At 42.9% G+C, this 16,176-nt stretch overlaps 1 protein-coding gene across 4 annotated transcripts in view; it reads right to left on the bottom strand.

Moving 5' to 3' along the window:
- fhod3b (formin homology 2 domain containing 3b) overlaps positions 1 to 16,176 on the bottom strand; it is a 90,381-nt gene that overhangs the window by 23,387 nt on the left and 50,818 nt on the right. For all 4 annotated transcript variants that reach the window (XM_086218674.1, XM_086218675.1, XM_086218676.1 and 1 more), the window contains exons 4-5: positions 9,479 to 9,546; positions 7,681 to 7,786 (exon numbers count right to left, since the gene is read on the bottom strand). In XM_086218674.1, the coding sequence (XP_086074800.1) occupies positions 7,681 to 7,786; positions 9,479 to 9,546 (174 nt within the window). The remainder of the gene's footprint in view (positions 1 to 7,680; positions 7,787 to 9,478; positions 9,547 to 16,176) is intronic.

Raw genomic sequence — 16,176 nt, 5'->3', positions numbered from 1 at the left:
GACTTTTTATGTGGATACTTGCTTTATTATGTCACTACAAGCAGAGTGAAATATCTGAAGTTCAAAAGTGGATTTTACTGCCCACACCACATTCTGGGAAGCAGTAATCGCTCAACACTGATATGTTTAATTCTCTCTCTTGCCCTGATAACTGGCCGTCATTACTGAGAGGGAGGGATCAGCCTTTTGCCTTGTTTTTAAGACCTTTATAGAATATAAAGTGCTCAGGAGAAACCTAAATGGTAAACTAGAGGATGCTTGCAGTAGGCGGAGTACCTGAGCCAAAAACAAATGCTAATGTTGAATGAATCTGTCCACAAATTTAAGCCTTTTTTTTTTTTTTTTGCCACTGCAACAAACCTCCAACCAGTTTTTAAAGAATCAGCCTTAATGTGTGGTGCTGATGCTAAAAATCATTACTTCCTTGGGAGAGGCAAAAAAATCGACCTATCCATCAATCTAGATGGATGGATAGACAGATAGATAGATAGATAGATAGATAGATAGATAGATAGATAGATAGATAGATAGGTAGACAGATAGATAGATAGATAGATAGATAGATAGATAGATAGATAGACAGATAGATAGATAGATAGATGGATGGATAGATAGATAGATAGATAGATAGATAGATAGACAGATAGATAGATAGACAGATAGATAGATAGATAGACAGATAGATAGATAGATAGATAGATAGATAGATAGATAGACAGATAGATAGATAGACAGATAGATAGATAGATAGATGGATAGATAGATAGATAGATAGATAGATGGATAGATAGACAGATAGATAGATAGATAGATGGATAGATAGATAGATAGATAGATAGATAGATAGATAGATAGATAGATAGATAGATAGATAGATGGATAGACAGATAGATAGATAGATAGATAGATAGATATACACACCTCATTATATGTCAACACCTTAGGAAATGCTTTGTTTTTGTCTTTTTCGCTGCTCAATTAAAGTCCTGCTAATGTTCACTCTTTATTGGCATCCAGACTTTTAAAGGAAACATTTGTCCGCTAACTGCTCTTCTGTGTTCACCAGTGTACAGTGGATTTATTTGTGCTTTTTTTTTTTCCCCAATGAAAACAGCTGCAGCTGAAAAGAAGGTTAACAGGAGTGAAGCCATAAAGCCACAACAATGAGCTAAGAGACACTAAAAACCCTCTGGAACTTGTCAGGACCCATAAAGTCTGTGGCTTCATCTCAAAGAGTGACCTGTTCACATGACACACACGGGTTTAATGAGTGGGTGGTATACAAATATTGATGAATGGAAAGACATACTTTCTGAAGTGAAAATTGTGCTATACATTAATGAGGTGAAGTGCCATACTTCTGAAAGCTCCTTTTCTTGGTTCCATTTTCATCGCGGCGGACAGATTTCATTCATTTTTGGATGAGTCACACCTCTGCCGTTTGTGCCGGCTGATCACAGCGGCGCCCGTCTTCTGTTTAAAAAGGGTCACACCCACAATTCTGCAGGGAAAGCCCAGGGCCTCTCGTAGGAGTAAATCTGGTTTTTATTTGGCCGCTGTACATTTTTAAACGTGTGATAGATTTACCTTCTTTTCCTTCGTTCAATGAGACCTTAATTGTGGTGCCGTGTTGATCATTACTGCATCCGTGTCTCTTCTGATTCAGAGTCTGTCTGTCACACACAGACATGTTTATTACTCAGGCCAATTAAACAGCCCTGACTCTACATGAACTGGATAAGACGTACTGGTGGGTTACGTTCCTTGTCATGTAGGTAATCACCCAAACCATTAGAGCCAGACAGACGGCTTCTGCCAAACCTCTTCCAGTCACCACGCTGACTGCCAGGATTACACTGAGCCACATACATTAAAACAACGGGTGAGGGGGCCTTCCATTTCAGATTAAAACAAATGTCTGCCAGCATTTGACCCAATTTAACATGGGCCTAAACCCAAATAGAGTCCCTACAGGCAAACAAACAAACCGGAATAATAGCATGAATTAAGCCAGGGGGATGTTTTGCAGGCGCCGCAGAAGCAGGGAACAATGAGAAGGAGAAAAACAACAACAACATGCATTTCTTTCTATAAACCTCTGTTTCTGTTACTTTACTTCTTGACAACCATTTAGACAAACTGGAGAAATCCCAACTGATGACAACCTCTCCATCACATCTAAGCAGGGAAGACTATGGAGGGGAGCCGGACTGAAAGACGAGATGCTGTAAATTCTGACTTTTCTTAAGAAAGCAGTGGTGTGATTGGCTCTGGTTTTTGGCCAGCCACACGCTGAACCTGGTCCCAAAAATCAGTCAGCTCACAGGAATCAGCCGTAAAACCCACTTGAATTCTCAGCATTTCAGTACATGAGCTACATTTTTGAGAAAAATGTAGTTTTTTTTTCCCTCCAATTCAATTACAGTTCATGTATCTTACCCTGCAAGGTCAGAGATGATGGAGTAAGGCCTCGAGCACTGAACCAAATCAAATTTATATTTATTTATAATATAATTGGCTTGTGTGCTGAATTCTACTACAGTAGAACAGGCTCAGGCTTTTGCTGGGATTGAAAACTTAAACAGATGAGGGGAGAAGAAAAGGGGGCAGCAGAATATAGGTCAGGCAGGTGGGGTCGAACTGGGTTCACAAGCAAGCTGTCTGCTCCTATGAGAGCGTCTGTGGGGGTCGGCGGTGTGTGTGCGTGTGTGTGTGTGTGTGGGGGTGCCGCATCCGGCAAGACCACTGCTCCGATTTTAACCAAAAACATGACACTTGGTTAACGGGTCACTTTTGTGATTCTAAACTTTGAACTGTACCTGTGAGGATTTTAACATGACAAGTTGTTTTGTTGTTGCAACTGGGGATAAAATTTATGTTTGTGTCTGTTTGAAAGCTGCTGATTTAATCTAACAGAGAGAGGCCAGCTAAGGAGAGGAGCTAAGAGGACGTGGACCGACAACATGTAGTGCTCATGAACAATATTTATTTTCCAAATAAAAATCTTTGCATTTTCACACTTTTGGGTTTTTTTTTTCCCCTATGTGTGTGGTGAGGTTAGGGAGTAAAATCTAATTCAAATGTGCACCTATAAAGCATAACTAAACATTATATGAGTGTCAATAAGGGAGCAAAAGCAAATGCAAGGTTTTTTTCTTATGCAAAACTTTTCAATTTTGCATCAGGAGCAGCGGCTTGCTCCGTCGGACTGCTGCAGGAGATGGGGTGAAAACCTGGCCGTGTTCCCTAGGGATCTCATTATGAACCAGGAGCTCTAATTCCTAATGGTATGACAACAACATTCTAAGATGTCTCACGCCAAACACAGTGCTCATGCGAGTCGGCAGTTTGTTGTCATCACTTTTTCATCCCCTCCTCGTCTTCTGGACCTGGGACACAGTAGCTGAGGTCCATTCTGTTTGCTCAGTTATCATGGATTTGCAGATGTTCATATTTCCAAATCAGACTCGCTTTGAGATCCTGTGGTATGAAATGAAATCATGTGCCGCAGAGGTATTAAGGTCTGCAGCTTTTCAATCCAACCAGCGGTTGATTTCACTGATTAAATTCCTTTTACTGAGAGAATATGGGAATCTAGCAGCTGCAGCGGACGCAGTCGAAAACCTCTGCAGCGATGTATCACTGGGTATTCTGCTCTGCCCAGCTGCATGTAGTATAAACTGTTCGACGGAGAAACACTTTAAAGGCCATCCCCTATGTTAACAAAAGGGTATTGTGTTACAGGTGCACTTGTAGTTTTGTGAGAAAGAGTGCTAGCCAGCTCCCAGACACTTTAAGAGGCAATGAAACCCTTGAGTAGAAAGCATCTATGATTCCTACTGAGGGTCTTTGAGCAGGAGACCAGGAAGTTAAGGTGCTTTTGTTTATGGCGCCGTAACGGCCACGTCGATAAAACGTTAACATGGCGGTGACAGCAGCACGAGTGGGAGAAAAAGACGAGACAAAAGCGCTCGAATAAATGTGGGCCATTCATCGAGTAAACTAAATTCAAATCACAGCACGCAACCCTCTGTGTAAACACAATAATGCAGCGTGAAATGAAATTGATTCATGCAGTGTTTCATTTTGTTATGTTTTCTTTTCTTTTTAAAAAACTTGTTTCGCTTCCTTTTATTCCGACGAGGCTGCAAGATGTTAAAAACATCATGCAAGCATAAAAGCGGCACAGCCTTTATGAAGTTCAAACAAAGAACGTGTCACTAAAAACAACCCGGGGAATGTCAACAGTGAACGTTTCAAAGCAGCGAATAATTGCTTCAAGTTGACTGCAATTGCTCCGTCTTTAATCTGCCTTCCTTCTGCCGCTACGTTTTTACAGTTGTTAGTACTCTTTTTTTTTTTTTTAAATACTGGAAAGACGATTCGGTAAAAACCTTGTCATTTTACTCTTTGTACTAGTTATGCTCATGATAATTGGTACTGTGGAGCTCTTGTTGTTTTTGTTTTTTTTTCGTACCACAGTCCAAATATTTGACTAGAGCTCAGAAACTTAGTTGACCTTTTGCACAAGCTGGTTGAAGCATGTGCTGTCAACAGTGGTGTGTTACTGTTGGAACGACTGTTACTGGGCATTTTTTAATAAAGTGAGTGAGGGGGGAAAAAAAGAGAAAGAAAAAGAACAAATGTGCCTCAGGATGGCACAAAAGCAAAACAGTTTCACGTCTTTTTTGATCTGAAAATGTCTGATATAGGCTTGAAAATTAAACAAAACTTGAATCTTACTGTGATTCTACCCCATTTTTCAACCCGCAAATGTTTGGCAAAAATGTTCGCGTTTCATCATCAGCTGCTGCTAACTTTGTTGCGTGTGGCTGATGTAGAGGACCCAGGCCTAGTCTGGAAATGAACCTCGATGAAAGGAGCAAACAGAAAGTCTCGTGGCTGATTTATATTGCCTGTGCAGGCGGCCTGTGCCATTGTGACTATTTACTCTAATGAGCCCTTAATTACCTTTTTGGCTCCCGAGTATTTGTGGCACCGCACCAGGGTGGAGAGTAAAGCTTACAGCAAGACCAGATGGCAAAGCCACCTCTAAATGCATGACCTCACAGTCAGTCCCACTGATGAGATGATATAGGTATACACAAGCCCCCCCCCCCAGGGACAGAACCACAGGCCTCCCTCCAACCAGCTAAGTCCAGGTCTGGAAGCCCTCTGAGCCAGGTGTGAGGGGCCCAAAAGGGAACAGAGCCAGAAAATACCCACCAAGTCTGAGGCAGCACTAACCAGCCACAAACGCCCGCAGGGATTTGAAAATGAAACAAGAGATGGTGTAGTCTGTCAAAAGAGCTGCAGAAACGGTAACATTCCAAATAACTAAGTCTGATAATCTGTTCTTGCAAAATGTATAAAATATGTTCTGACTGGGGTGCAAGTGTGACTGAGCATTTTTCATCTTCCAAAGATCGATTTTTATTCATGAAGGAGAACAAAACAGTTTTGTTCGGGGGAGCTTTTAAATGCACTCCAGACAGATGGGTTCAAGAATGCCATCCTTACTTTTTTACTGGCTTCAACTTAAAAGACATGACAAAAGGCAAAAATCCACAAAAGAGAAGTGATCGGTGTTTGATATTGCTGCTGCTGCTGCTCCTCTCTCTCTCTCTCTCTCTCTCTCTCTCTGGATGTGTGAACGTTCCAAGCATCTGATTCACTTTCCTTCAGGGAATTCTTATGACACAGGCCCTCTTGGAAGTCATCAGCAGCAAGGCAGTTCGATCTATATGTGTTTCTGAGTCGCGCATCTGCGCCCCAGCACATGCTCTACTTGTGTTCTTCAACACGTGGCCTACAAGGGGAGGGTGATCTACTGCACGCCAAAATTTCATAGCTGGTAAGGAAAAATTAGTTCAGGATTTAAAACAGCTTTAGGGGTCTTTTGGGAAGTTGGTAGTTTGGTTTAGTTTCTTATGGTGATGTTGAAACACATGAGGCGAAACTCGACTCCGCAGAGATTAAAAAGGGGATACATGAAAGAATAAGGAGGGTCACAGATGTTTTATCGGAAATCACAGGGAAGCGAAGGAAAGCAAGCAGGAGAGAAAAGATAGGAGAGGTGGTCTCATCACTCACAGCACAGTGACACTAACGTCTCTTACATGTGGTCAACTCTGGGGGCTCCAAAAACCTGTCGCTCTCCTCCTCTGACTTGTTTGCCCGTGTAACCTGTGTGATTTATCTGTCTGAGTCAGAGACGACGGGCTGACGCTCGGATGAGACATTAAAGCTCACGGCCTCCAGAGGTAGTCCAAGCAGGGGTCATGTTCATGTTTATAACCCGCCCCGGGGGCTACGCAAGTACTTTGTCACAGACATCCGCCCTTTACTCATTTTCAAAGGTCAACAATGAGAAGGCTGGAAAATTAGAGCGGGAGCATGTGGGAACATGCTGCATTTGAATGAATAAGTAAGGGGGAGGCATGAAGGGCCACTACACTGACTCTTGCTCTAGTCATAACAAAGAGGTGTCGACCAGTCATGAGACATTTTACTAAAAAGCGTCTGTGACGTGACATGTTGGCCCAGGATACTGAACAGCACAGCAAACAGCCCTCATTTATCAGTCATTTAGGGCAGAAAATGGTGCTGATCTGAGCGTGAGAATCATCATCAATCATGAAACACAGCGTACCAATGACCTGCTGTTGAAAACAATCGTCATTAAATGTTCCCTCCTGGTATATGCTGGTTTTGGAAGCCCCGCCCCTTGATTTCAAAACATTGTGAAATATAATATGGAACTTTTTAGACCTGGAGGTTGAAACCCATCCATGCATCTACTTTCTATACCACTTAACCATTAAGGTTTGGGGGGGGCCTGGAGTCTATCCCAGCTGACATTGGGTGAGAGGCGGGGTTCACCCTGGACGGGTCGCCAGTCCATCAGGACCAATTAGGGGTTCAGTATCTTGCTCAAGGACACTTCGACATGGTCACCGCCGGAAGTGAGGATGGAACCAGCAACCCTTTGATTGCTAAATGGCCTCTCTACCTCCGAGCAAGGCCGCCCCCTGGCTGAAACCTACTCGACCAACTAGATTTATGTTCATGCCTGAAAAATGACATAAGAGGAAGTGGGAACTTGGTGTTTGGATTTAAACCACTGAGAGCACTCAACGGGGTTGCCATCACCAATCAATAAATGCAGAGATTTGTGTGGGAATCACCGCAGGCCCATCGCACATTTGTTGGATAAATGAGGCCCGATATTCTTGAGAAGATACGCAAACACATTATGGAAAAAGAGAGGAGGGTAAATTAGCTTTATGATCTGCAATATCCTGACACAACTTTTATGAGTCTGTTAAGCGCGTGACGTGCCCCCTCACAGCAGGCGCTCGAACGACTGTGACCTAGCAGAGCAAAGAGCTATGAAACCTCTGCTGCCACATGTGATCTTCAGTCTCATCGACGAGGGCCAATAAATCAACCAGCTGCTAAACTTGGCTTTACATTTTCATTGTCTGCAGCGCACGAGGTTTGTTTATAGATGCGTGAGTGTGTGAAGGTCATATGGCGGGATCATTAATTTACATGGCCTATGTAAACACGTGTTGGCGGATGGAGGCTTGTGGAAAGAGAAGTGCTGCAGTACTGATTAATAATGTCTTCAATGAACTATAAACTGAGGTGTGAGAAAGTCTGAGGAGGAAAACCTACCCCTGAGGATGTAGTTCTGGTAGTTCTGGTCGGCTTCCGCTCCCACTTTTATCAAACATGTCAGTCCTTCGGCAACCACAAACTCGTGCACCAGGTCCTTGTCATCCTGCAAAGAGAGAGGAAAATATTCTAGGTTGTTTATGAACTAAGACAATTTAGATTGCTGGGTTTAGTTCAGCCTTCCAGTTCATTACTCTGCTGGGAGTTAAAAAGTTCATCTGGCTGAAAATCATAGACTAACAAAATTGAAGAGCATGCAGAGAAATTAACATCTGACGTGTTGTTTTTACACTCAATCAAAGAAAGCCCCAGGACCAGTTTGATTACCGCGTTCCAGTCTTACAGGATCTGGATAAACATCAATGATGATATGCGTATGATGCAAACTTGAGCTTGTTGCTACAGCTTCACATTTCTAGATGGCAAAACCACCTGCATCTGTCATGCCTGTCAATAACAGTTATTTCAGGCTGAGCAGTTTTGTTTTGTTTTTTTCCTGCTGGATTGAACATTTTTGGTTACATTCTCCTCCGGTTCAGAGTGGAGAGAGAAGGAAGACAGTAATAAACACTGAGGGGTGGTCTGGGAGCCTCCAGGAGGGATGCGTAAGTGCTTCCATAACAGCTTTAGCATGGATCTGTGACACCGTCGCCCGTCCATGAATATACAGGAGTGAGGATGAACAGCAGTGGGGACGGCCACACTGTAAATGTCATTAGTCCATGTAGACATTTGAATAAACAACAACTGGAACTTTCCATATAAAGAAGCAGACTTTATTGCCATTGTACATAGATATAATGTCCAGTCCTGCATTTAAGCAGTCCTCGATGGAGCAGCGAGCAGCCATGTGCAGCACTCTGGGACCACCTCCAGATCTTTGTGCTTGTGCCATGGTCAGGAGCAACAACAGGACCATTAACTGAGGATACATATCTTTTATGGTCGGGGGGTGGGGGGGGGGGGTGGGGGGGTGGCGGCGGTTAAGCACAGACATGCAAACCTCCCAGATGAGGTAACAAAAACAGGTCCCACTTACTACCTCACAATCACTGGCATATGTAACGGAGCTGTGCTTAATTCCATCCCTCCACAATCACTGTTTTCCATGTTACAGCCCCCTCAGGTGCATAATTTTCCCCAATATTTCTGAGCCTGCATAATTTGGTAAGTATACAAGAGATGGCCACATGACATTTTCCGGGATGAAAAACACATTTGTGCTCTGTTAGAAACTGCAACCAAATCAATCTTACATCCACTCCAGGTGTCAAAATCTAAAAGCAAAACTGTGTTTTTGTTCAGCACAATTGTTTCTGTAAGCAGCGTTGAGCATCATTACCATGTATCTTCGGTGTCGGTGACATAAGGTAACAGAAACATGCATTCGTACCCTGGATGTCTTATATTCTTTTTGAGACTTCACCAGACAATGTGTTCCAGGGGCCATACCACCATGGTGGCCGGGTGAATGGTCGAGACAAAGCTAATAAATTGTCTCTTTTTTTCCTGATTAAACATGGAAAGACCCAATGACTAACAACCCCGGAAAGCTTCTCGTAGTGTCAATAGCGAGGTAACTCAGGGCTTTGGCTCTCTTCTCCATCCAGCTGTTGGTTAACGTACCAGCTCTGTGCGACGTGATCACTCACACATTTTTCCCGCCGCGTCTACGTAAGTCTGGTTCCTGCATACTGAGGTTCACCTTCAAAGCTGTGGTTACTTGAAAGATGCTGCATTGAAGCCACTGGAGCTGTAGATCTTCGAGTGGTTCAAGCAAGAGCTGCGAAAGAATTACCTGAAAGATCTGCTTGAGGGAAAAGAGGGCTCTCCGGAGCTCCCTTCCAGTGGAGTTGTACAGTTTCTCTGTATGGAGAGAGAATAGGGAAGAGAGGAAAAATCAATCACATATGTGGCATACAGTCTATGATGTCATCATAGCAAAAGTGAATAAAGCAAAAGGACAGGGGGTTTGAAGTGAAATTGTCTTTATTTCACCCTAAAGTAATTGCCTGTCTACTACAGTTTAAGAATACGGCTTAACTTCATTCATGATGTATCCATGAACAACAAATATTTCCAACAAAATAACTTCCTTGTGTTTTTAAGTCCTGTTCCTATCAATGGCAACAATTATCCCAAGTAGCTAAATGTAAAAAATATGCTGCCAGAGAAAGAATCAGAGCAAAAGAACAGTAGGAGCAAGTCACAGCACATCTGTGGAGAGTTAGTGAACAGTGGATGTTTCCTGCTGACAAAGCCGTATCTGTAGCTTACCATAATACAAAGTCATGGCAGAAACACCACAATGGCTAAGAAACAATCCACTCATTAATCAATCAGTGATGGAAACTCCACATATTGCTAACACAGAGATATACTGGGTTGTAAATGTGTGTGTTTGTGCATGTGTGTGTGTGTGTGTGTGTGTGTGTGGTGAAGATGTACATGTCCTGCATCAATTTTGGCAACCCTGAAGCCTGTGTTGTAGCCTGCAGTATCTGCCAGAGAGTGGCAGTGTTGAGCTCAACCCTCTCATCAGTGCTCTTCAGCTCTCTGACTCAGCAGAACCTGCCTACTGCAGATACAGCAGTATACAGTCCAGCCAACGCAGTACAGAGCAGCACCGTTCAAGTACTCTGATTCTCTCTGTGATGCACAAGAAGGGGTCTCAGATGTTTGTTGGGGAAAGATGAACTCTGGATTGTCTTTCTCACACACACACACACACACACACACACACACACACACACACACACATGTACAGACACTTTACAACATGTCTCTAGTCTTTCTGATCCAAAACTGCAGCTGCTGCAGACTTTATAGCCTGTACACAGCATTGTTCCAGTGTAACAAACTAATAAGGCACACGCATTTCAACAAGCAAATCTCTTGTGCCCAAGAGCTCCTCATCTTTACACACAGATGCTGCAAATCCTATTCGAAAGTGTGAGAAGCACACACACACACACACACACACACACACACACACACACACACACACACACACACACACACACACACACACACACACATCAATGAGAGCACAGTGCAAAAAGCTTCTATTTCATGATTGTTATGTGCCTCCTCAACCACAGGGCCCATCCCTGGTGAACTGAGGGAGACAGACAAAGACGGAGAGACCTAATATATGTTGCCTGCAAGGTCTGTGGGCACAGACAAACACACACACACACACACACACACACATTCACACACACCAGAATGAGCTCTCATATCTGATGTCTTGTAGTGACACACATGTTCACATCGCACAAACTTTCACCTGCAAACATGCAGCATCGTCAAACCCTTCAATGGAGCCTTATACTGTTACAAGTTGTTCTGATCTACATTTCACATGAACTTGCTGCCATAATCCTGGACGTGTCATTGTGGGCTAAGGTTGCACTCTTTATCAATTCCACACAACAGACAAGACATGGGAGCTGCATCTGTGAGGCAGACAGCCTGGGTCTGGGCCACATGTGGTTGAAAGGATCCTATTTGATGGGGTTGCTTGCTGAAATCAAACACCCCCCCCACACACACACACACACACACACACACACACACACACACACACACGCTCCAGCAGAGTTTCTTATCTTTATAAGATGTCTTGGTGGTTATTTATGACGGTGGTGGTATGAGTGGACCAGAGCTTCTAAGTGTTTGGTACATTCAGCGCCGTACATGGTTCAGACGGCTCAGGAGTAGATGAGTCCTGCTCTTTTACGGAAAGCAAGACACCGGCAATAATGTCCAGATATTTAAAGGGGATGGGGGCCTGTTGGTGATTTATTTGTTTTTAAAAAACAGGATGTGACTGTTGGTTCAGCACCCCCCATATACACACACATCCCTCCCACTTGAGCATCCCTGTGTTACCAGGTCAAATCAACTTTTAAATCTGCTTCCAAAACCAACATTTTTGAAAAGCATAACAAACCACTGAGATCCAACTCACAACTGGCTTATCTATGAATAACAGGAATGCATTTGTACATGAATCAAAATCACCGACTATTTTTGATTCCATTAAAATGTCACTTTTTAAAATCTGAACAAGTAAACGAGACACTTTGAAGAGACACAAGTTTCATGAATCACATATTAAAAACAGGTGCAGATATTAACTGTAGACCAGACTGGATGATATCCGGACACAGATATTGTCTCCTGTGACCTGCCTGTCTGAGGGAGAGATAATGAATAATGAATCACGTTTATCCGGGTTCAAGGCCTGCACAAATAATCATTATGTGCAGTTAAGACTACAGTGTTTTAACTGTGTGTTTCCAAAGTATCTATAATAACACCCCCATAAAAACTTGGTATACTGGTAAGAATACATTTCAATAACTGATCAGCGCCTTCTTACTGGCTCTAAAACGAACCTGAGTTCAGTCTGCCGTGGACAGACGAGGAGTTCAGAGTGTTGTGGTTGACATGTAGAAAGGACAAAAGCTTTTAACTGCCCCCCCCCCCCCCCATCCTGCAGGTCAAGGTAAGGGTTAGTCATATCCACTGATGACCAAGTGTTCAGATTAGGGATTCCCATAAACAGACGACCTCTCTGGAGTGGAGAGACAGAGGAAAATAGTTGAGGTTACTCATCACACCTTTGTCATATGGAGCAAGCTTCATTTGTGGTTTCGTCAGTGTTTAAACCAACGTCTTGAACATGCCTGCTCATTTTTTAAAGTGAACGTCCCCACTGACTTTTCATGTTAATCAGTCAACAGATAAATTACACCAAATACTGGTGATTCTGCACAGCACCGCAGTAATGCATCAACACCTGGCCTGCCAGAGAGTTTGGGTTTCAGTTAATCCCAGGAGCGTTGCTCACGTGTGTGTGTGTGTGTGTGTGTGTGTGTGTGTGTGTGTGTGTGTGTGTGTGTGTGTGTGTGTCAATCACCAACAGCATGGCAGAGAAATTCTTCCATGCAGAATTCCACTGCCATTTACACAGAGCTCAGGCTGCTTAGCCCTGTAGTTTGGGCTGCAATAAAACTGTCAGGAAGTTATTCCTGCCCTCCATGAAATGAAGCACATCTGCAGGAACAGACAGATCTTTCCCTGTCCCTGTCCATGGTCGGCTCACCGATGAAGCACTCAGAGGCCCAGCTCTAATGAGAAATAGCTCAGTGGAGATTAGTTCCATACCATTTGGCACAGATATGCACCCCTTCTACATTTTTTTGCTCTATCTGGAAATCAGGAACTCATTTATTCGAAGGAAATGTTTGTGAACTCTCGCAGTCTTGTCTACTTCATTTGTCATGGATGTTTTTTTGATGGTGCCAAGACAGAGTGAGACCAAATAAATCTGTAAAAATAACGCAAAGTTGAGACACGGAAATTCATTCTTGAAAATTGAATCTTTCATTTCTGACAAATCGCAGCAGTCGCTCCTCCACAGCTTGACTTAAAGATGAATTTAATATATGTTTTTGATGTCAGGCTAGTTCTGAATTACTCCTCATACCACAAAACAAGAAAGAATGCATGAGTGCAGCTAAGGACAGCCTGTCATCTTGCCCCCGTCAGCTTTCCATTCACTGGGTTCTTTTCCTGACAGTGGAAAGACTCAACAAGAGTGAAAGTTTTTTGCTTTGATGCCTCATATTCATGCACCATAAGGAGCAGCTGTTTTCTCCTCTTAAACTGCAATCTACAGGGAGGTAATGGGCTCGTAATTATAACAATCATAAAAAGTAGTAGCGGAACTTCTATAATCATCAGGAATGTGCTCAACTAGCCGTAGTAAAGGAGAGTGAAGGAATAAAATCTGCTCTGGGAAGAGATACGTTCATTAAAGGTCCTGCAAGTGATGCTTTTAAAGAAGGTCAGTACATTGATGTTTCAGGAACAATTTTTGATCCTTTGCATCGGAGCCAGAACATTCCAGTAAGCTCAGACCGATCTCAACACTCACTGCAGCAGGGCTATCACAATTTGTTTGCCTGCAAAGCTATTAAACCGGCTCATTTTCCGTTTACAACCACAATAAACATGCTAAATCGTATATTTGCCCGCCTTTTATTTAAAGATTTAAAAAAATTTACCATAAAATGAAATGGATGACTAACACTGTTCACGGTCTGAGCAGCAGGAGACGCACATGCACAGCTGGGGGGAAAAAAACAGATCCCCTCTGGGCAGGACAAGGCCCCGCATGCTTCCGTACATTCAACGTAGAATCAAACATACATTAACATTTTACCATTCAGCAAATGAATGTAATGTTTTTTAACGTATCGACATGTCAGAGGGGAGCAAAGGCGGCAATGTGATGACGTGTGTATTTACCAGGAGAGTCTACACAAGGAGGTTGCTCGGGGTCGTGGACTGGTCCAGACGAAGCATGGTGAGACGCTGATGTTTGACTCCAGTTGAATCTTGTTCTCCAGAGACTCACAACCACAATGTTTCCTAACCCCAACCAGACCTTAACCATTGTTGACACGTCATAAAACTATATTTTTCAAGTGTTGTCTATAAATCATCGAACAGCTTAGACCCAAAACACTTATCTGATCTCTGGAACCAGTAGGGACCTACTCAGGTTGGCAGACTCAGGATTTGTGGAGGTTCCAAGTCTCGGACAAAAATAGGCAAAAACAACACCTGCTGGGCAGAGCATTTTATATCTAAGCTCAAGAATGGTCTCTTAAACTCTTATCTTTATGTGTTGATTTCTTTTTTTTAGCTGAAGTTTTCAAGGGTTTTATGGTTTCGAGCTTCTCTCTGCGGCCTTTGATCATCCTCTTGGTTTTCTTGTTTTTACTTGTCTTATTTGATTGTGTTTCTTGGTTTGCCTCATGCACGATGCAGCTGCTATATAAATACGCTCGCATTGCCAAGAATGAACCTCATTTCAAAAAGCTGCGTTGCCTGCAAGTTCTGTTTCGACGAGACGTGCTGCTGACACTGACATACATATCTAGAAATGTTGATGTGGAACATATTTTCAGTTCAGAAACTGTGAGCTACGTAGCAGTTTGCAGAAACGTGCAATGCCATTGTTTTGCTTTGCAGCTGTTTTGCTTTCATCACACTATAAATGATCAACTGTGCAAACAGTGAGCTCATAGATGCAAAGTGCACATTATAAATCTGTGCTTCCTCAACAAGAACAGCCGGACCGCGCCAAAAGTTTTTCCTCATCAATTTTCTGTCATGAATGCTGAAAACACCATCTTGCATGGAGCATCCGAATGCAGGGTCATTACTCTGTCAGCACCCACTTCAGTGCACGTGCGCTCTGTTGCTTTAACTGCTGCGACTAAGTAGCTAACATATAAAAAAAAGAAACACAATGAGAGTTGTTTTACATGGGGAAGTAAAAACTAACGACAATGATTATATCTAAAGATTTGACCTGCTCACTAAAACCCTATTATCTGACCTAATTTTAAGTAAAAAGTACGTAATGTGCAATCATGTTCATGGATAAATGCTGCAGGTGGATTCTGGATTAAATCCTTGAACAGAGCAAAAACAACAGGGAAAGAATGAGCTGTTTGAATCCAAGACTGGATGTTGCAGTCAGAAGAAAACGTTTGTGTGGTAGTTGTTCTTACTCAAGCTCTCGAGCAAGCATCGCCACATCACTGGCCACCATGTTTCGGGATATAAGGACCATCTTTCATTTTCATGCTTTGGTATTTTCATGAGAAACACTGGAGTTTACAGTGGATGTGATTCCCATGCGCAGTCACGAACACAGAAGGCAGAAAAACAAAACCTCTTCCTCTGTCTTACTCATAATCTCCCGTTCCACATTTATGAAGAGAAAACACAAGTAATTAAGGTGAAAAGACCTCCCAATGTGTGTTGGACTTGTAATGCAGACATGGGAGTTTTCTACTGCGCTTTCTTCTTTCCATCCCTCCCTGACTGAAAACACAAGGTGACTGAAAGGTCAATAAAAGCAGATTATAGCACTCAGGTGGAAATCATTAGGCAGGAATGCAGGTAAGAGTGAGATCACTTTTATGTGTACGCCGTTTTGAGAGCAAATGAAAAGGGGATCAAGACAATTAAGTGGAAGAGTGTGCGTGAAGGGTGTGTATGTGTGGAGAATATGCACACAAGCTGTTCAACAAAGTGCACGGAGGAATAAAAGACATTTATTAATTAGTTCCTGTTGCCTGGAGTTAATTCAAATGCTTTGGAAGTTGTGATGGGAGACATATGGAGATGATGGTTTAGATTACAGAGAACAGAGCCTGCGTGGCCGCACAGACTGAAGAAGCCTCTGCGGTTATCCGGGAAGGCCTCCGCAGACCCACAGGGCGTGAACTTCTCACAGAGACAAAAGGCAGAAGCGTGGGACGAGATCAAAATTACTAATAAATCTGGCAGAGAGGAGAAAGACATAAACATCGGCTAAAGCAAGATTAAACACTGGCTTAGTGCAACAACTATGGAACTACTTAATATCAGATGCAGTCAAAAGGATGTTGCATAACTCAAAATGAG

This window comes from Aulostomus chinensis, chromosome 11, assembly GCF_037954235.1.
Source record: "Aulostomus chinensis isolate RoL2024-O1b breed Wild chromosome 11, RoL_Achi_v1.0, whole genome shotgun sequence".
In the NCBI taxonomy this organism is placed as follows: Eukaryota; Metazoa; Chordata; class Actinopteri; order Syngnathiformes; family Aulostomidae; genus Aulostomus; species Aulostomus chinensis.
The sequence above is the reverse complement of the archived record's forward strand: the minus strand, read 5'-3'. Positions and strand labels throughout refer to the sequence as shown.